At 34.6% G+C, this 23,394-nt stretch overlaps 2 protein-coding genes across 2 annotated transcripts; both read left to right on the top strand.

Annotated features, from left to right (window-relative positions):
• Positions 1–4,408: 4,408 nt before the first annotated feature.
• Positions 4,409–15,537, top strand: LOC120347652 (alpha-(1,6)-fucosyltransferase-like). Its single transcript, XM_039417700.2, has 10 exons — positions 4,409–4,632; positions 5,277–5,360; positions 6,189–6,272; positions 6,737–6,883; positions 7,277–7,361; positions 9,067–9,194; positions 9,443–9,551; positions 14,233–14,449; positions 14,754–14,979; positions 15,444–15,537. Exons 1-10 carry the CDS (start codon positions 4,535–4,537, stop codon positions 15,535–15,537), a joined length of 1,272 nt encoding a protein of 423 aa, XP_039273634.2. The 5' UTR covers positions 4,409–4,534.
• Positions 15,538–15,614: 77 nt separating this feature from the next.
• LOC144429671 (alpha-(1,6)-fucosyltransferase-like) lies at positions 15,615–17,392 on the top strand. The gene is made up of 2 exons (XM_078117842.1): positions 15,615–15,910; positions 16,153–17,392. Exons 1-2 carry the CDS (start codon positions 15,818–15,820, stop codon positions 16,465–16,467), a joined length of 408 nt encoding a protein of 135 aa, XP_077973968.1. The 5' UTR covers positions 15,615–15,817; the 3' UTR covers positions 16,468–17,392.
• Positions 17,393–23,394: the final 6,002 nt, after the last annotated feature.

The raw sequence follows: 23,394 nt of genomic DNA, 5'->3' as shown, positions 1-23,394 counted from the left end.
TTTTCCAGATCTTCTCCGTTGTAATCACTTTTGGCTCCAGTGTAATAACCGAGCACTAAAGTCCTCCTCTCTCCCAATTTTATTGTTTTTTCCATTTTGCCTGTCATTTTATCTCTAGAAGACATCCTGACGTGCTCTCGCCAAAAATTATCCGGTAAGGTTTTTCTACAGGGTGTGTTCAGATTCTTTTGCATGAATTGGTTGATTATAAAAGGATGTGCAATTTACCAATAAAAATAACACCGCGAATTCCAGCTTTTGTAGTTGGTTGGCAGACCATCATATCTGCCGGTAACAGTCGAACCTAGTTCACTTAGTGAACGTATTGACAACGCAGAAAATTATATTTAAATTTCTAATATTCCAAAAAAAAAACAGAAATAAGACGACAACAACGTTGGATTTATCTTTACCGAGGTAAGCCTAGAATGTTCGCAATGTGTGCCTTGCTAGTAATTTTGAAATGGTGAACAGTGGAACCACGAGTTCTAAAAGCCTCCGAAGGGGGCTACGAGCCATAAAAGGTTGAAAACTACTGATCTATACCTGATTAGATTCGTTCACAAAATATCGCTTATTCAACGTTTACTCCTATACAAAATGTGACAATAAATCTTCAATTGGATAACTTTTCCAATCACTTGATATGGCGAATATTAATGTTAGTATATTGGCTATTGGAAAAGTTCATTTTGTGACGCACTTCATTATCCAATAATATCACTGTAAGGCGTAAGCAGTATGTTATATTCAAGCGTAGTGATCAGAAATGATCAAAGCAAATATCCGTAATGTTTAGTATATCTTGTCAATTTTTCTCGACAACTTTGTTTGTTCATTTTACCTCTCAATGGTAGTCTTATAACCGGACCACGTCATTGTCTCCCGATGGTTTGACTTTGAGCCATATGGTAATTGAATAGTAATTTGCGCATGCATTTTAGACTGATAGTCAAAAGAAGGAAGTGGACATATTTGGGAAAACCAATGCATAGTTGAATGATAAAATACATTAAACCTACAATATAATAGTGGTATGGTATGAGTGTAAGTACATCTTTCCTTTCTGAGGTCATAACTTTTCATGTTGAATGTTTTAATAATACTATATAAACGTAATTTTTCTTGGCATGCTAATATGAAAAACAGTTTATCTTGTATATAAAACAGAACGTGAGCTTTTTCGATCTCACCTGAAGTTTTACTTGCCGAGGAGAATATGGATGCCGAAAACTAGACGATATGGACGATAATTGATTATTAATTAAGTCACAAATAAGATATTCGTATATATAAGATTAGAAAGAACGTAATTTGTTATTTTAATTAACCATTTGAGTTGCAGTTCATATCTCTGACTGATAAAAATGGATGTACCATTTAAACAAGCCACACAGAGGCCATTCTAATTGTGTAATGGTGCTAACTAACACGGGGTTGCAATACGTGCAGTATTTCCGGACATGATCTGTAAATGGCCTCCATTAAAAAGATTGCAAAAAAATAAACTCTAAACGTGAGGAACTGAACACCTTCAAAGGAGTATTGCCAGTTCATCTCTTTTCAATCCGTGTCCAAATACAAAATTTGTATACTCATATATCGCATCAAAAAGTAGCGTTTCATACAATAGGATGCAACGATTCATACTCTCAATACAAGACGATTCTTACAAATGATACATCTTGGATATGTTTATGTTGCAATTAAGCGTGGCAAATAAGTCAAATATGAGATAACAAAACATTTTCAAGTTCGAAAAATAAAATCGTATATATATATAGTATATATATGAAATTTCCCTACAAATTATGGATTTACATATTTTCTAAACATCCCGAATGTTTTTCTTATTTAATGATATTCTTTTCTTGGCCAATGTCATTGCGTTTACCCCGTGAGAATCGCAATTGCGTTATCGCATATTTCTCGAGAATCGCCTCTGTTTTATGTAAACTTTCCGTTCCGAATTCAATACTTATCATCTGAACAACAAATCTTTCCGTATGTAAAAAAGAGAGCAATGCTCAAATATATGAATACGAAGACCCAAGCGAATTAGTACAGGTGAGCAATCTTTCACAGCAGACCACCGGTACGGTCCGACCACCAGTTCGCTGACGCAAACCGCTACAAGGTGCGCAATTTTGATGGCGTATTCGCACACAAAAAACGAATCCATGAGAGTTTTCAGAAATTTTTGAAATAAATGAATGTAATAGCCTTCTGACGAAAAATACAATCTTTAACCACTTAAAATTTCAAAGAAAATAATCTATTAAGGAATGAGAATAACTCTTTGTTCATAGCAGCACAAAAAAGAAATCCTATAACAATAACAACATAATAACAAAACGATCTGTCTACTCCGTGTCCAATAAGTTTGTTATTTTTAATCGCAGCGCAGTATGGATTTGCTGATCTCTGTATTGAATTTAATCTTCATTGTGTAAAGTTAAATGAATATCGGCACGTATAATCTGAGTGAATAACAAGACCGTTTATTATTGAAATATGATTAATAATTTGAGGTACGGCTCTGAATTGGTAGCTTCAGTTTGTTTAAGGAGTGTTGAGTATAAATTTTGTTTTCACATAATTATGTTGTTTAAACACCCAACCTCATATGTCAGTTTGTCGTTGAATAGAATATATTCATTGGAAGGGTACAGATATCTTATATGTCAGAAAATACACTCGAAAGTACAGGCCAGAAGTACATGTTAGTTGAAATGTTTTTTTGATCTTACACATGGTTAGTATATAATTATCCGACGGCCCATGTTTTTTTTTACTGTGGGGATTGTTCCATACTACTCGACGCCATCTCAGCAAAAACGGAGAGCTGTTGAAATAGAACTACTGTGTCCTTTCCCAGTATAGCTAGAAATAGCAATAACTTTGATATATGAACTTGCCTCAATGAGCACATTGTGCTCAGTACTGTGTATTTTCTCAGTATAGCACATTGTGTTTGTTAGGCAAATCCATACATCAATTTTATTGCCATTTCTAGCTATACTTGCCGTCCGTTCTAAATAATTTTTAATGGTTTTTCGCGTCTTGTGTTCTGAATTTAGGAAAAAACTTTTTATATATACGATAACTTTTATAGATTCATCTTATTTAAATTATTTTTCATGATTATAGTATTTATACTCATACTAGAGCTGATGTTAGTTTTCAATGTTGAAATGATAGATTATCGTATGTTCGTATGTTTATGCATTGGCTAGTGTTAACAAGATGAAACCAAATAAAATAATGCTACGTTGAATGAGATTGTTCCGAAAATATGCATTTGATCTCAACCCCGTTTTGTGATACTTAGATACTTGTAAGACAACGTCCAGAATTAAATATTTTGAAACGTCCTGGCAGGGTAACGTGTCCGGTCTTCATTTCTTGTTCATATTCCTCAATCACGCTTGATAGTAATAACGTAAATCAGGGGTCACCAAACTTTTTTGACCGAGGGCCAGGTATGACTCAAACTGTGTTGAAAACGGACCGGACAAATATTTGTGTCAATGCAATACAATAAATTCACGAAGGTTGGGAAATCCATTCAATTTATTTAACAGTAGAAATTCGACATTTTTGAAATCTTGAATATTAAATTTTTTATCTCAAATATAGATCAAGAACATCACAGCAAAACAAATATACAAGATCGCTAGAAAACTATCCTGAAACGTATCCGAGAACCGTAAACAATCACAAAAGTTTCGCCGAAAGCACGCGCCACGAGTGTACGAATACATTCTTCGCAGAAAACGTTGCCTGATCGTTTGGTGACACTTGACTTAAATGAATATTGAGTGTTTAAAATATGAGAAATGTTCGTTTAATTTGATCGTTGATTGAATTTTCAAAGCAGACATATTTTGTTCAAAATTACCAAATGACCTTGGATATCGAAAACATAGTAGCTTAGGCTATGTTGTTTTTTATTTTATGGTTTAAATGAAGTATTCAGAGTATTTGATAGATATACCATATCTGCGAATATTGTTTTACTAATTCACTTTGTAGGCATCACCTAATTTTTTGTTGAAAATCGTGTACAAAAAAATAATCCGAATTTGTTTCTTCAAAGGGAAAACTTCAAAGGAAATGTTGAGGTTAGGTGTATGCAAGAATTACAGTAACGAACAGAATCGATACAATTTGATACATTATCCATTTTCATATTAACTCATATACCTATGCAAGACTTTAAAAATCTGGGTGGTTTAGGAAGCACAAGGTTACGCGTAAAGCGTGTAATTGTTGACATTGTTAAATAAAATATGAAATAGATAGTTGAATAAAACTAAAATTCGTCCAAACAGGAGAATAGCAAATTGGCAAGAATTAAATCTATTATACTATAATCAATTAATATTTTTACACTGCAGAACTTTAAATTCATGGAAATTTATTGCGCACTACAGTTTTATCATTGGCGGATTGAATAATGTCAAATTCGTTCTGATATCTTTGACAGGATTTTAGGACAATTATTATATCTACTTATTATCAATTGATTGAAATGGTCTCCACATTCACCTCCAATGGAAGAGCAATTTTCCTTGTTCTTTTTTCAATGATATTGATAACAATATATGTTACAACATTCTCGGGAAACAGGTAATATCGTGAGACAAATTTCACTGATTTTACTCACAGCGACAGGAAGTCGTTCTAGCTAAACCCATAATATTCAAATATTGTATTGGGACTCTTTAATTCCCAGAAAAACATTTTAGTAATAAGCTCATTAATATATTTCTCATGCCACCAATACAATCTTTTTTCTATAGCCGACCGCATGAATACCAAATATAAATTTGAGAGGCGAATAATTTCAATCTACAGCCGGGGGCGAGCCCAGGAGGCTTGGGTTCGATAGTCCTTTGCGTTAAAATCTATTACGACGCAAAAAAGTCGTAAATGACTTGTCAGACATTTTTACCCTGTTAATTATGTTATAACCTCTGATTTGTCTGCGTCATTTTTTCAGCATGAGCGCAGATTTAATATTGTACGCTGCAGGCTGTGCTCCCCTGGCCTAGACCAATACCTGGTGACATTCGCAATACTTTGTAGTCCATCCTTTCTACGGTCTCATATGTGAGGACTATTTGTCTGGACCATTATTTTGATGAGGTCAAATATCAAATGCTTAATCTTTGAATGAAAAAATAAAACATAACGACACTGTGAAAAGTACAAGTTTTGCAACTTCCACAGATATAAATGTTTCTGAAATATGGAATATATTTCATTTTAAGAGTCAACTACACGGACAAGCTGCGGGATATTGTTCCTTCTTTGAAATCTCTAACGCTGACGACTGAGCGGTCAAATAACGAAAGGTACGTTTTTCATTTATATTCGTCCTGTACGATTTCATTTTCACCATGTTCAACGCATCAAGCGAAAGTTTTGGAACCAAATAACATCATCATGTAACTATATGTTGATCGAGATGTATCATGAATAATTGTACTCTGTACAGAATATTGAAGATAAAAATTGTTAGTAATGAATGGTGACAATTGGGACAACTGTCGAGCCTTGTACATTGTAACTTTACCGTAGAACCCAAAAGATTTAAATATTGTATTGGGACTGTCTAATTCCGAGGAAAACATCCTAGTAATAATCTCATTAATACATTTCTCATGTCTAACAATAGGGTCTAGACCAGTGTGTACAACCTTTTTGCAATACCCGGCGGCATGAATACCAATATAATATAAACTTGAATGGCGGATTGTTTTAGTCCACAGCCGGGGGCGAGCCCGGGGGTCTTGGGTTCGATAGTCCTCTGCGTTGAGATCTATTACGACGCAAAGAAGTCGTAAATGAAGCGTCATATATTTTTACTCTGTTAATTATGTTATAACTTCTGATTTGTCTGCATCATTCATTCAGCATGACCGCAGATTTAATCTTATGCGCCTCAGGCTGTGCTCCCCTGGCGTTGACCCATACCTGGTGACATTCGCAATACTTTATAGTACTTTCCACATCCTCATATATAAGGACCACTTGTCCGGACACATATTTTGATGGAGTGAAATATCAAATGCTTAATCTCTAAAGCGAGAAATAAAACACAATGACGCTGTGAAAAGTACATTTTTTGCAACTTCCAAGAATAAAAAATATTTCTGAAATATGAAACATTTCATTTTAAGAGTCAATTACACGGACAAGCTGTGGGATAATGTTCCTTCTTTGAAATCTCTAACGCTGATGAATGAGCGGTCAATTAACGAAACGTATGTCTTCCATTTTACTCGTCCTGTACGATTTCATTTTCATTTTTCACCATTACGATTTCAACATCATCATGTAACTATATTGATCAAGATGTATCATGTATAATTGTACTCTGTACAGAATATTGAAGATAAGAATTGTTGGTAAGGACTGGTGACAGTTTGGCCAGTTGTCGAGCATTGTACATTGTAGTCGAGCATTCTTATCTGTGAAGATTTTATATAGATTATGATTTTAAAAATGGTTCGAACTGGCTTAATATCGGCACATAGTTTTAAAAAACGGGTAAAATTTGTGAACAGCTGTTTATTGTTGGATGCGTTTATATTTTTACTATTAATAGTTTGATAATTCCATGATTTTTTCAATGACTTGATCAGAATGACTAGTTTCATTTCGGGTCTTCCATTACGCGTTGCATGTTCAGAAAATCCATTTTTTATTCTTTAAAATACAAACCAAGAATCAAAATTCTAAATTGGAAAAAGAATACTGTACAAATCATGCGAAAACAATTCAAAGTATTCTGGAAATCAATTTCTTCTATCATATTGATAAACGCAACAGAAGAAGCGAAAAAAGATGCATCGGCACTTAAGGACGGTTTCAAGTAAGATTTTTCATCAAACGATATTCGTCTTTACTTTATATGATAATATAATACGATAATACAATCAACCACTTCAACTTGATCCAATTCAACGGTATTCAACCACTTGCTAAACAACATTTATTAAGCACTTGAAATTGATGTTGTTTATTCAGTTCAGACGATGATCTGGCATGCTTTTTCGTATATTTCACACAATTAGGGTCTACATGCGTTTGAAATTTTCCCATCTCGATATATCCGCAGGATCATATCACTATGTTGCTCCTAGTCGAAACTATCAGTTTAAAATGAGAAAACGTAAGAAAATCTACGAACATACACGCTTTTTAACTAAAAACTAAACTTAAAATAAAACTCCTTTTTTATTTTAATAGTCTGCATTTTTAACAGTGTTTTGGACATTCGATATAAAGAAATAGGAAACTTTTTTGACCATAAAATTGCAACAGAGAGCGACGACTACTTCAATGGAACTGTAAGTATCATAAATTTACTCACATATGCAGTATGTAGCCTACATATTTATTTAGGCAAAATAATCAAGAATTGATTTTTTTATTTCAAATTGTACTAAAAATACAAAGGATTGTTGAAAATTAGTAAATCTACACTTTTCTATCGACTTGATGTTGGATTACTAAAATTATAATTGCGGTATTATTCTTAAAAATTAAAAGAATTTCAATATAAGAAAAAGAGGGACAATCAATCACTTGCGCGATGTTGTGCCTGAATAGCAAATTAAAAAACAGTACTTGGCATATTTACGATAGATTCAATTTTTGTGGCACGTCTAAACGCCCGAAAACTAAACATAATGTACGCTTTGATCAATTACAAAATAAAATTCATCCACTTGATATTGTTTGTCCAAACATCATGATGAAAGATCTTGAAGAAATTTGATTAATATTATGCATTCTTTATCTTGTCACAGTCTTGCCACGGCGTGGTATCATATGATCAACATTTTATTATCATTGATTTTACAAGAATACACTTGTCAAAAATGCCTGAGATTATCAATGCTTTACCATAGCACGCGTAGTAAAGCATCAAAACGTACGTGTACACACGCGAATATTTAATCCAATTTAGCACACAATCTCGCACCGCCTTTTGCAAATAGATTTCAAGCTTCACTGTCAAGTCATAAAGTAAGTGATAAATGGAAAACTCAATTGTTTTAACAAGTTTTGGTCAAATATTCTCAAAATAAGGAAAAGTCAAATCGATGAGCGTCCATAACTGGAGACAACCAACTGGAGCGTATGGTCTTGACGGTGCAAGCATAGGTTACAATAGATCGCCTTAACTATTCAACGACATTCGCGAAATATTCAGCACATAAGCAAAAGTCACATATTTGAAACCCTTATAGGACTGGGCATTCTCGAATATCTTGTGATTTCAGAATCAAATCAAATATTTTTTCAAATTGAATCTGGAATAGTTGGAAGATAATGTGTCTGGTTTTTTTACTGTAATTGTTCCTCCAAGAACTAAATGTGAAGTGCATTTTAAAATTATGATTTCAATGAAAAAAGTTCGGTGCTCACCTTGTTCTTCGGCGGACAACAACAAAAAAGATTCGCGCGATTCGAAATTTTTGTCTGAGCCGATTCGAATAAGTTACCAAATAACAGATAGCGACTGCATAGAGCTTATGTTTTGCGTTTCATGAGATTGTTATAGTTGATCAGTACTTGAGTATGGTCATCCCTCTCAGGTGCCATAATTTAAAACCAAGCTGTAGACTTGACTACCAAATATTACCAATTTCGGTACATATGAACTGACAGCAGCTTACTAAAACTACGACCTGTTTGAAAGAAATTTTGACTTTCGTTCCAGCTTCCGAATCCGGGTTAAATAACAATTTTATAACGACTCAGAATCGGAAAGATCGAATTCAGGACGCAATTGCAAAATATTTGTTGTATTGACTCATTAGCTCTAGGTTTTAGAACTCTAAGACTCTAATCCAAATACACAGAACTTTACACACGAATCTAGCTCAGCTATAAACAAAATTACGAAAACCGACCTACCGTCTTCGTGTGATTTGTCTATAATTTGAATAGCGTCAATACTTTTACAGTATCTTGCCCAGCTATCATCCTTGTGACTTGGAGATCATTGTTTCACTGATCTCATTTAAATTCCTATTTTATTTTCAGTCCACGGAATTCTACATTCTTTCAAACCTTCTTTCTGATCTGAAATACTACTGGTTGCATATATCATCGGTAATTAAAAAATTAGGTCTTCCAAGCAACATCCAAGAATTTGTAAACAATGGATATATGTGAGTTTATTATTATTGTGTAATTTGCTGAGGTCATAGCACCTAAATGGTATTCAAGCAGTGAATTAAATTTGATTTCATTAATTCAACACGAGGGAAACATTTATCCAGACTTTTTCTGATTCAAATTAGTTGAACAGTTACAAGTTTTAACTTGCCATGTGGAGAGATTGAATGAAAATAATTAACTGGAATTGAGTGAATGAGTGTCATAAACGATTTCTATAACAAATATTATTTTTATCGAGAAAATCAAAAAAAGAACTCAAAAACTTGATTGGAGAATCTGAAACGATCGCCCGTAAATATATGGATAACTTGCAGATGTACGTGCAACAAAGAATAGCCGAATTGCAGGTAATTGAATATTTAACAATAATAATTCATTTTCGTAATAAACTTGATTTATCGATGATTTTCATAAATACTTGAGATAAACAAAATTCCTGCCACGGGCAGCATCATTGCACATGAGTGCCGATATCCTAACATATATCCTCACAAAGTGAGTACAAATTAAACCAATAGTCTCCGTGATAAAGATATATTTGAAAACTTTTTTTTGGAATTACAAATTTAACAAAAGGATCCATCTGTTCACTTTGTGGCAAAAATCCGTGCTGTTGTTCTTGTCATTGGATAACGCAGGGATCAGCATCCCTCCTGGTTAACATATTTTTTGTCTAAACCGGTTTGGTGTCGCAGAAACACGACCGTTTGAGTTGGCAGAGAGAATACTCCACTTGGATCGATTCTGTCAGAATTCCTCAATTAATGACTTAATTTATTCAGTTCATTTTGATTCAGTAATTTCATAGTTGCACAAAATTAAAAAACTCAAATTCAAAGTTTAACTGATAATATAATTCATTGGAAGTCATTCATTCATTCCCGCCCTGACTGCCCCTGCTTTTTCAGATCCTGCGACGATGATGATCCATTCTTTTAGTCTCAACGTTAATTGAAATACCAAATGATCCAAGTCATAACTGTATTATCAAATATCTTATAGCACCGGTACCGTACCCCCAACAAAAAGTTCCCACTTTTGCTGAGCACGAGATCTGCTGCTGAAGTAAAGGAACCGCTATAAAAACAGTGCTTTTCTCTTTGATTACTGGACTGAATGCTTTGAAAATATTTATCGTTATTTTGAGTGCGATAACCTTATCAAAGACGAATTGCGCATCTTGTGGCGGTTCAGCCTTCAAGTTGGATGTTTACTGACGATTAGGCGAAATCGTGAAGACCGGACCAATACTGGTTATAGAGCAGCGACACTTCGAATACTGACCAAACCACGCCAGAAACTTGAATAGTGTCTCACATTATCAACTATGATGGCAGAACCTAAAAGTGACGACATCAATCAACACAAATCACCTAGTAAAACCTGGAGCCATCAAATCATTCACAAACTTTTTATTAACTCTTCACTCATCTCTCTCTCTTAATTGGTCCACATCTGTACAATTTTCATTGAGCAATGCTTAAATATATGAACACGAATTTTTTTGTTACCACAATTCCCACCAAAATCAGGTAACTGTAGAATAGGTACGGCAACTTTCCATTAGCTGTATCGGGATACCGGTAACGGTACGTGGACGGTCCCAGCTTTTCCAGTTCCTCTAACGATGCTGTCACATGGCCCACGCTTGTAAATAGAGGAGTGTTTTTACTAAACAAAACGTCTCTTCAAACAAGAGAGCTATGCACTGTGGTACGGTAACGTACCAGCAGGCTTGACCACGAAACCTGTTCGCTGATCACGTGATCAATGTGTGTTTGCGGAATCGCCACATTGTGGCAAATTCTGATGACGTCATAGCTCAAAATAAAAACGAATTCCATAAAGCTCACAGGAATATTTGAAATTAATAAAAGTTATAGCCTTCTAGAAAAAAAATTTCATCTTTGACTACTGAAAATTTTAAAGCAATTGGTCCTGCAATCAAAAAGAAAAGTGACTTTTTAAAAACTTTTCGAAGAACAAGAACAACAACAACATAATATTGAAACGATCGTTATGTCACTAACGTGTCTCATAGGGAGTTGCTTGACGCGAGCTTGAGGTACGAAGTTGAGATGAAAATTGCGACTCATCTCATCGGCTGGGTCCTGCCTGCACGAGACAATTGATTCTCCTTGTACCGATCACAGGATGTCAATTCCATATTGGCACAGAGGCGTAGCCAGCATATTTTGCGCCCGGGGCAAAATATAAAATTGGCGCCCCGACCCCCACGTTTAATCATGTTTTCTATTGCATTTAATTGTATATGTAAAAAAAATTATATTTCGTCACGCTAATAACCGAATTGCGTAAGTCATTTTTAGCTGTTTTGAGAAAAACGTAAAAAAACTTCCTAATGATATTGCTATGCCATTGAGAGTCTTTAATTTGCCATAGTTCAACTTTTTGATCGTAGCCGGATTTAAGTTAATTTGTATGACGCAGTCATGTGACGTCATAATGGCACACTGTGATTTAGGCAAAAATGTGTCTATGGCTAGAGGACATACGCAATTTTGCAACTTGTCTATATGTACCAGTCCTGAAAACCAAACAATCCAAAATCCCCAAAATAGCTAATCTGTTTCAATTACATTATTTTTTATGTTTAAAAATATATATTTCATCAATATAACACGCTCTGCACATCACCGAAATAAGACTAAAGTTAAATATAAAGAATAAAACAGTAATGTACTCTTATATAAAAGTCAACCAAGGTGAATTGGACTCAGACAGTAAATATCACAAGTGCACGCCTTCCTATACAGTAGTATAAATTGAAAATTATTAGCGCCAAGCTAGAATCTGAGATGCAAAAACTCGAAAATCCTTCGCCTAGGTTATTTTGCCTTTGTGACGTCACAATAGTCCTGCGTTAACAATGATAATTCCTTATGACGGAACAATTGAACAAATTTGCATATCATACAAAATTTCTATTTTTATGGGTTTCGGAATTCTTAAAATAAAATCTGAGTTAACAGACAGGTGCGCAGCATTACATAAATACCTATTTTATGAAAAATTCAAAACCGCCCAAAATGACTTACGCAATTCGGTTATTAGCGTGACGATATGTGAATTCAAATTTATATGTATTTATATATTTTATTATTTATTCAAAAATATATGTATATGTAAATTCAAATTTTAATGGAACATTTTATTTAAAGAAGAAGCAAAGCTATACAAAATAGAGCATATGTCCCACTCAGTTACTGTCAAAGATGATCTACATAGTCTAAAATAAATTCATTTTTTCAATTTCACTGTCGTAAACTGGTTAACACGTCATCAAAATCTGTTTTTTTCCAATGTTTCTCTTTCAACACTTAGAAATGCAAGATCACGGAGACGATCCTGTCCCGTTGATGCACGCGAATACGACAAAATAAGTTTCAATCTGCTGAAAGACCGTTCACAGCTTGCAATTGAAACTGATATTGTTAACAAAATTTGTAGAGAAATTCGCAGATTGAATAAAACGTCGTCTCCAAAAGACACAATAAAACCAAGAAGAGCCGAAGGAGTTTCTGGTTGATCTACAGTTCTGTTACTGAGCAGCATTCTGCAATCTCCAATTTCGGTGAAAAGTTCGTGGCCATTGATGTCCGTGTGGTAGAGATTTGCAAAATCTGTGCAATCTCGACGAATTGTCGAAAACGGCATTGAGGTCTTTTAGCACAGTATAATATATTTTATGTAACTCTGCCGCAAAGTACGGTACTTTGACAACAAAATACAATCCACGTATTACTCAAAACATGTATTAACATCATTCAACCAAATTCCGTTTCCATTTGTCTCCAGCACAGAACTAATATCAACTTACATCCGAGTGCGCAGGCAAGAACTTAACGATACAGAACCACGTAATTAACCCGGTGCATTTTGTTACCTAACGTTACCAAATCAAATTTTGCTTTGTTTTCCGGCCAAATTTTTTTGGCCATGTAATTACGATGGAAATCTGACCGTGCTATGTGCGTGATGACGTCGGCAGTCGTAAGTGGTCTGACCAAGTGTGCAGTTTGCCATGTACTAAGATTAGATGTCTGCCGCCGGTGCGATCTTGCTTGTGACCGTTTTTTACCTTTGTTGTGAAATTTTTGCCAGCCCCATTTTGGCGCCCCTGTACCTTGGCGCCCGGGGGCATATGTACCCCACTGCCCCCCCTAAGCTACGCCTCTGTATTGGCACCGTCTTGACGTTTATAGAAAGAACATTTAAATTCCGTGATTTTACAAACATCATTCCCGACATCGGGACTGGGAAAAAGGTTTAAATTTTGAAATCCCACACCTTATTGGAATATCTAAAAGAACTCAAAAAGATTCTGCCAATAAATATGAATATCCGCCAATGATTTAGTAAACGCTAAGATTGTTCAGCGACCCGATGTCAGGGTTTGGACCACCCTAATCTATATGATCATTCACGCTGTACATATGAGTTATAAATTTATGCCTATATCACTTGCCCTCTTTTCAAATATTCATGTCTATTAACGTTTAAGTGGAATACTCACTTTACCATTGTCGTTGTGTAATTTTGAATTATAAAGCAAGCGAGTGATGCTCAAATATATGAACTCGAAGGCTGAAACGAAGTAGTACGGGTATGCAATCTGTCTCAGCAGTCTTCGTGACTTCGCCTGACCACCAGATAGCAGCAAACGTGGAACCGCCTCAAGTTGCGAACTTTTTGATTTTAATTTCGTCATCGCCCAATTTTCCAAATTATGGAAATAAATGAAAGTAAGAGCTTTCTATACGATCTTTAACCACTGAAAATTATAAAGCAATTGGTCCAGTAGTTGATGAGAAAAGAGATTTTGTTGCAACATAAAGAAGAAAGACAAAATACCAACAAGGGGAACAACATAATAACAAAACGATCCATAGGTACATTTCGTGACCAACAAAGTGTTTCATGTTGGCCTACGTTTATAATAATTATTTACTGCGTAATATTATTTTCGATTAAAAATTTATATGTATGTATGATTTCCTTGTTTAGAATCCTAATAATTGCATCAGTGCATCAGTTTATGTGTGTAATATGGTAAATCAAGCAGGATTTGGCAGTGAGTTGCACACCATACTCAAATGTTTTTTACCTGCTTTCAAACAACAAAGAACACTGATTCATCATATGAAAGAATGGAAATATGATCCCGAAGGATGGAGTCATCTCTTTGCCCCACTAAGTGATTGTGACGAAACACACTATACAGGTATAAGAATCTATATAAATATTGTAATGTATTGTATTTTAGCCTACTACAACGTAAAATGTAAAGTCAATTTAAGGTATTCCCGAAAAATTCATTTTCGACATCATGTCATCTCTATACTTGTTACAGTTAAATTGTGTGTGTCTGAAAATTTTTGACGTTATATTAAAAAAATATACGTTTCTGCTAGTTTGTAGCAAGACACTGGAATAAGTTGGATCATAATACAAATAGTTTGAATTTTTCTATACATACATCATCTGTTTGAGAACTTTATACCTTGATTTTTTTAATTCGTTTCCAGGACAGAGTAACTCACAAATAGTGAATGGGAATTCCATTTATCCAACTGGATACGACTTTATATCAATTCCATCGGAAATATCTCAATATATTCTTCAAAATCATGCGGATCCATTTGCCTGGTGGATTGCGCAATTCATTGGATATGCGATGAGAATGAGGCCTGAATTTGTGAATCAACTTAACGGAACCGCCCAGAAAATAAAATTCACTAATCCCATTGCCGGGTAGGAGGATCATAAATTCTTCACCAATATCAATCATTTTCTTTACCACCATAAGCATATGTCATATGTGGTGGAGATGATGATATTATTAGACACGAAGTGAATCAATGTATCGTTTTGCTAAATTATTGTTGTAGTAGCCATTCTCTTAATTCACGAGTACTCTGTTACATGGCATCTGATGCAAACCTCCATATGACTTTATGATACAATTATTTCAACACTTGTTTAAAATTTTGCTGACACTACATCAATCATTTGACATTTGTGTGCATATATTTGAGCATTGTTCTACTGTAGACCTCACATTTATAGTAAACTAAACAGCATAAAAACGCTAATTTTCCAGCCTAAAACACTAAAATATTGTGTACAACCAATATTTCCTACTTTCATCGATATTGATAACAAAAGTCAAATCATTAACATTCTGCTTGTTTATTTAAACCAATTTATTTTTCTAGAATGCATATTCGTCGTGGGGACAAACTGATTAGGGAAGCAAAAAAACACGAAGTTGAGGAATATATGTTTTTTATTGAAAATTGGTTTAAATAAAATTGAAATATGTTTTTTATTGAAAATTCTAGCAGAAGATGAATTCACTGTGTAGGGTAGTTAAGTTTTTTAAACAAATTGATGTATGTCAAACAACGACTCTGTTTGTGCAAAGGATAACAAAAAATAAACTCATTATTTCAATCTATTCTACCGGGCGTTCTCCAGTAGCCCAATCTTAAAATCGTCTCCGTTCGAACCAAATCATGACATATCATTAATTTTTGTTCTGTTATCAAGATATCCCTCGTACAATTTCCTCACAACTCCAACCGATACTATGCAAAGAGGACTCAATGCTCTTCAGGGAATAGTCACCGATGTATATCTACTTTCTCTATGTGATTTTGTGGCATGTACGGGGTCTTCCAATGTAAGTAGCTGAAAAATATTTTCTCTAAGCAAAGAAGAAATATACAGATTTTTATGAAAACAAATGCATCTGTGGACACAATGATTTTAAATTTGCATTACGTGCCATCTACTGCCTGCTTATTCTATTATAAAAATTTCCTTACTTACCATCATTAAAAATCCAGAGACTAACACCTAATACCCGATTGGACATCACGGTATATTCCAATGAAATAAATCTCATTTCTGTTAATTTTGCAGATTTGCCGTCTCGTTTACGAACTATTAACATTTAATCATCACGATGCATCTACAAGATGGCAATCAGTGGACGATATGTATTACTTTCATGGAGCAGTATTTCCTTACGTTGCGATATCTGACCATACAGCGAGAAAAGAAACGAGAGAGATTGGTGTTCGGGAAGGTGAAATATTGAAAGTGGCCAAAACTGGTGGTTGGGCGACAGATGGGTTCATAAACTGCGAGAATACCAACAATCAAGAGAAAGGAAAAGTTCCATTGTATAAAATGCGATCGAAGCCATCTGTTGATAGTTTCCCGATCCTGCATTGACCTTCATGCAATACTTCCGCAAAATTGTCAACGCAAAGTTAGCACAGCTTCCAAAACTGAAATTAAAGTTAACAGAATGAATATTTAGTGAATATCAATAATACATCTCTGAGTTATATATTCTAATCATGAATCACGTACCTTTTTCTTTGCATCTGAAAAGCAAATTATTTATTTTAAGCGTTTCAATTTTATATTGGCACAAAAATACCCTCTTATGCATAAAAATGTTTGGATAAACCTTTATTAAAAATTTATTTATGCTGCCCACTGGATCCAGTGCTTCGAAAACCGAAGACCGGCATTAACAAGTTTATTTCTCATCTACTTTACCAGCGAAAACGACATTCTGTGCCTGGTCATATTTTAAAACGTATCATTCTTCTGAACAAACACGTAATGCAGCACAGGAATTCATTGACACAGTCACAGCTATAGCTACCTTGGCTCGTTCGTTGATATTTTAACAGATTCGTACGACTGATACTGATTCGTCAAAACGGTTTTAGCGCCGATTTATTCATTGTTATATATATCTGAAAAAACATACCATGCATTAGATCGATGTGGGTTATTTAAACAGGGTCCAGAATTGTTCAATCTTGGTGCCCATGCAAGTATGAAATCGAGTAAAACAATACAAAACAACTAGTTTTAGAATTATTCGCTGGTGAAAGTTTTCAGTTTGATTTGGCTCGTTCGACTGTACACGTCTCAAGATTCTATATACAGTCACGGTTCAGCTTGCCGATAATGAACTGCATAAAATGAAAATTCGCAGATTTTAAAATGCAGTAACAATTAGGAGAGAAAACTAGGTATGTGGTTTGATTTTTTATCATTGAACTACAACAATTAACATACAATCATGAAAACACGAAACATGTCAAACATGGATAGAGCATTCAAGGGAATAATTGTGGATATAAAATTGTTTGATATTTGAAATTTATGTCAACGTCAGGCGGCATATAAAAAGCATATAAGCTATTGGCAAATCAGTGATCGTCAGTATTGCTCGGATATCAGTATTCATTACGTACGACTTTGCTTTGCGCAAATTTTCGCTGAAACAGAAAAAAAATTGAAATTTATTCTGATAACGGAACTTGGTAGGCTTGCTGGACCTCTCTCCTACTCTAACATTACTATATGATTAGCAATAGAATAAATCTATTTCTGTTCATTATTTAGTTGGTCGATGGATGGGTTTATGTATAGCGACAATACCAACAATTAGGAGAAAGAAAAAGTTCTATGGTATTATAGGGAGACGAGATGCGGTCTTAGGGATAAAGACTGTTCCCCCCAATATTCAAAGTTCGATTCCCACGTTATTAATTTCACGTGTTGTGGAATGTGACTCCAATCTGGATTCCCTCAGACGATAATAAGCACACGATGTTGATTGTCGAATTGTTGTATATTATTGAAAAGATGCACGATCCAAATTCCAAATACATATAAAATTGTACACACTTAATTCTTAATGCAGTAAGATTACGGTCAGATCACAAGTGAAACAAAAAGCACAATATTATAGAGCAGTCTCGGCAAACCAGAAACGAAACGTCATCAAATTGGTCGAAACGAGAAAGGCAATACATGGAGCGAATGCAATATTGCTGTTGCGAAACATAATGCGGCCTATTTTGTGAAATATTACATGCTATTAATATGAAAGGGTTAAATACATTATAATCCATAGTTACACAATGCACATTCGCTGCACAATTCCCCCTCGACAGCAAAAAAAAATTAACTTGGTAATTTTTTAAATTTTGTAGTCCGGTCGCCGAGAGATGAAGTCTAAAAACAAAAAGAACACGAATCAATAAAAGATAAGGGTACGGTATGATGAATAATGGCTAAGGTATACGAGAGAATATACGTCGTTTACGAGAGCAAGAAAATACGAGAGAGAAGTAAAAATACAAAAACAAAATTTCAAAGGGTCTCCGTGGTGCTTTGAAATGTTTAACATTTGAAAATAAAATTGTAACGATACATTGAAACAAAATGGCGATGATGTACCGGAAAGGACACCCTATAATGTAAAACGGCTCTGATGTTTAAGGAAAAAAAACTGAGAATGAATAAAATGGCGGGTTTAGTACTAAAAATTGCATTGCAATTGGGTTGATGTTTAAGGTCGTAAAATTGATGTTAGAGGTAACTTGAAACAAAATAATAAGTAAGAAAAATCCTGAAAATTGAATAATGATTGATTTGAAGAATTATTGAACCATTGAATCCTTGAGATTGAACCTGAATCAAATTCTGTATGAAGTAAAAGAACTCATGATATCTAAAAACAACAATTGATTAGTACTAAGTAAATACACACAAAAGAAAATGAGAATACAAAATATTTTTATTTTGAGGGTGTTGTAATATTTAAAATTTTTATAGTAAGATGTTTTCTTATGTTTATGATGGATAATAATAAGAGAAAAAGATAATATTAAAATACAAGACGATTAAGTTGATAAAAATGATAATAAGTAATAAAGAAGCGATACATTGCGAGTTACACACCATATACAATTCGCAACGTGCGTCGAAATCGAGTTTCCCTAATAGTGTGTAGATAAATCGAAAGGTTTGTTACGGTCAAACTTTTGATTCCATTTGAGCTTGGGTGCTCGCATCTGAGAAGTTGCTAGCACTTTCTATATCTTCCTCGTCAATTTCGACATCGGATATCTGGTGTATTTCTTCTTGTTCGTCGAATTGTACAACGGGTTGTCGTTGAATGTTGAGAAGTCGTTGTATTGGCTTGAACAATCCATTTGTTAATGCATTGCGAATGGTAATTCGGCAGTTTGGCAAACTTTGAAAAATGAAATATCCTATGTACAGGAAAGAAAGAATGGGTATAACAAATAATGCGTAAATAAGGCAAAATCCTATGACGTAATTCCAAGCTGAGCTCTTAACTCGCAAGAGCCAGGCAAATATATTGCCGTTGACGGCTTTTTGAATTCCGTCTTCCAGTGTAGTGATATCAATAGTTTCTGCAGAGGTTCGTCCTCCTTTGTAATCGTCATTCAGTTTGTTGAGTCCCGAAATTGTAACTAAAAGGTCGTCCATGCTTGTAGCGGAAACTTCCTCTTCATCTGCTAAAATTTCTTCAAGAAATTAGCTGTAATCTTTTGTAGATGGGTCGTCAAAGGTTGTATACAGTGAGGGGTATACTTCTTTCACATTTTCGTTTCTGGATACTAGTGAATAGTTGAAATACTTGTAGTAGCTGCCATTGATTTTGAAAATTTTCGTTTGTCCAAATCGGGGTGATTCAGTCAGTAATATTTGATTGAAAACGACGTTACTGGCGTGGATTTGTCCAAGTTCTGTAGATCTGTTAGGCAAGGTATATGCAACAATCGGACGTGTTGCATACGGGTTGTTAAAGAAAAGTGTTGGTAGAACTGTAAAATTAGCGGAAACAGAATGAAGTTCGACAAGAACATCTCCATGAGCAATTGCATGAACTTCACGTCTTAAAATTGCAGATTATATTTGAGAGGGGTACAACTGTGCTAGGGGTTTCAGTAAATGGGAGATCATTGATTCAACACGACATTCCAATTCGTGTATTCTGTCGTAGAATTCGGCGAATAATTCAGAGTCGTGATCGGACGACTGTTGTACAATCGAAACGACTTTTGAAAACCAGGTACTGGTGACGTCATGCCATGAAGAGGCAACGCCTTTATAACGTAATCTGACACTGTCTGCGCAGTTGTCATGTACGTTTAAATCCAAGCCATTGTATGTACAATAGACTTTGTTTGATTCAAAGAAAGATTTCGTTCGTTGAGAGCAATATGACACCTACACAAATATACAACTGGATTTGCCGTACACTAGACAATCATGATTCAAAAGGCCCTTGTACCAGAACCAATGGCAGTCTTTGTTAGACGACAGTTTTCAAAAACTGGAACGAAACGCTCCATTGATCAAATTGTAGACATGGCAGAAACATTCTTGGATACAAATTCCGCATCAGAAATTGCTACTACTTCAAATACAACACCACAATCTTAGACAGGAGCTTATTCAGAATTATTAGCAGAAATGAAACAGCTAAAAACTCAGTTAGACAAGGTTACACAGGAAAAACAGCAAACATACCGCCCAAATTACAACCGTCAGCACAGACGAAATGATTATCAGAGACGCAACGATTACCAAGACAGACCACCTCAGAGATACAACAGCTCGAGGTGACCTCCTAGAAGCGATCGCCAATATCGTGGTCCGCCCCCGGAATACAACGGTTCGCCTTTTCGACATAATAATGGGCCGCCAATGGACAATTCTCAACAAAATGCAGACCCCAATCCTTGCTATTATCACGCGACTTTTGGCGACAAAGCTTACAAATGCAAAGGTGAAAGATGTACAATGGCTTTTCAAAATTTTCATTAACGTCTGGTCAACGTTGTCGAAGTCCCGATAAAATTTGTGCAACATCAAACTCTGCATGGCAACAAACGACTTCTTTTATGTACATATTTGATAAATCGAGTCAACGTCGATTTCTTGTCGATTCTGGTTCATTCTTTTCAATTATTCCAGTTGATTTTTTACCTACTTTTATAAAGAAATCCCTTAGTCATTCTCTTTATGCCGTCAATGGTACGAAGATACCATGGTATGGAACTCGTTTGTTAACCTTTGATTTTGGAGATGGCCTTACTTACAATTTTGAATTCCAAATCACGGAAGTACGAACTCCTATCATTGGCATTGATTTCCTGGCCAAATACAGTTTAATATACTCGATGTGAGTTTATCTACATTGAAAAATCCCTACTCTCAAAACTACATTAACGACACTAGAACTATTATGCCGACAATTGCTGCTTCATTCATTTCACTGAGTAGCGAATGTGCATTGTGTAACTATGGATTATAATGTATTTAACCCTTTCATATTAAATAGCATGTAATATTTCACAAACTTATTGTACTTGGAATTTGGATCGTGCATCTTTTCAATAATATACAACAATTCGACAATCAACATCGTGTGCTTATTATCATCTGAGGGAATCCAGATTGGAGTCACATTCCACAACACGTGAAATTAATAACGTGGGAATCGAACTTTGAATATTAGGGTGAAGAGACTTTATCCCTAAGACCGCATCACGTCGGTATCACCAAAATATAGGAATTTAATTTTACGTGTTGTGGAATGTGACTCCAATCTGGATTCCCTCAGACGATAATAAGCACACGATGTTGATTGTCGAATTGTTGTATATTATTGAAAAGATGCACGATCCAAATTCCAAGTACAGATAAAATTGTACACACTTAATTCTTAATGCAGTAAGATTACGGTCAGATCACAAGTGAAACAAAAAGGGCAATATTATAGAGCAGTCTCGGCAAACCGGAAACGATACGTCATCAAATTGGTCGAAACGAGAAAGGCAATACATGGAGCGAATGCATTATCGCTGTTGCGAAACATAATGCGGCCTATTTTGTGAAATATTACATGCTATTAATATGAAAGGGTTAAATACATTATAATCCATAGTTACACAATGCACATTCGCTACAGTATAAACTACGATCGAAGCCATCTGTAGATAGTCTTTCGATTTTCTATAGTCCTCCGTAGATCTCCTTCGCAACATTCCCAACGCAAAGTTGAAACCGAAATTCTCAATATTGGAAAATGTGATCGATGGTGGGAAGACGACCGTTGTTTTTCTCAATTATCACACAATTATTAATATATCTATGCTTTAGAATTTAGATATTCCGGTCTTGAATCAAATAAATTTATGTTTCAATTGGATGAGTAGAATACCTAAATTATTGGCCGTATTACATTTGATATTGACAAAAAAAAATATTATACATATGAATGTTCATAGTATCTTACTTAACAAGTGATATTTCATACAATAAGATGCAACGATCCATACTCTCAATACAGGACGATTCTTACAAATGATACATATAACAGTGATTCGTATGAGCTTGGATATGTTTATTTTGCAATGAAGCGTGGCAAAGTATATAGAACCTGAAATAACGAAATATTTTCAAATTCGTAAAAATAATAGGTCCAGTAGGTAATGAGAATATCGATTTGTTCATAACAACAAGAAAAAGAATTCCAACAACAACATAATAACCAAACGATATGTATGTCCACTTCGTGTCCAATAACTTCTTTATTTTTAACCATAGAGAGTCCCAGCGCAGTATAGATTTGCTGTTCTCTGAATAGAATTTATTCTTCATTGTGCAAATGACTATCGACACGCATAACCTGGGTAAATAACAAGGGCTTTTGTCTTTAAAATAGGATTAATAATTCGAGGTCCGGCTTTCAATTGAAAACTGCTGTTTGTTTAAGGCTTAGTAAGTAAAAAATTTTTTAAGTAAAGTAAAAAAGTAAAAAAAATAAAGTAAAAAAAATTTTAATTTCAAAATTGCTCTCTCTGATATCAGTGTCTTACCGGTTTCAACCTAACTGATCGCTATCTTACTGTATTTTAATATATATGTTTAATGTATGTAGAGTGTTTCAGTTAGTTTAGTTAGAGTGTTTTAGAATATATACCTTCTCAAATTTCACAAAATCAAGTGCTTCAATACTACTTTTAATGAAGGTAATATTGCAAAACTAAAAAATCAAGTATTGCTAATATATTTTCCTCATCTTTATTCAAATTTCTAAGTGGCGTGTACTGGTATCGTACATTTGAAAATTTTACAAGTAACCTCAGTTGTCAGTTTGTCGTTGAAATAGAATATATTTATTAGAAAGGTACATATAATTTCTATGTCAGAAATATTTCAAAAGTACAGGCCAGGAGTAACTGTTATTTGAAAGTTTGTTAATTTTACACATGGTTAGTATATGATTATCCTACGCCCATGTTTTTTTCT

This window comes from Styela clava, chromosome 11 (assembly GCF_964204865.1).
Source record: "Styela clava chromosome 11, kaStyClav1.hap1.2, whole genome shotgun sequence".
Classification (NCBI taxonomy): Eukaryota; Metazoa; Chordata; class Ascidiacea; order Stolidobranchia; family Styelidae; genus Styela; species Styela clava.
The sequence above is the reverse complement of the archived record's forward strand: the minus strand, read 5'-3'. Positions and strand labels throughout refer to the sequence as shown.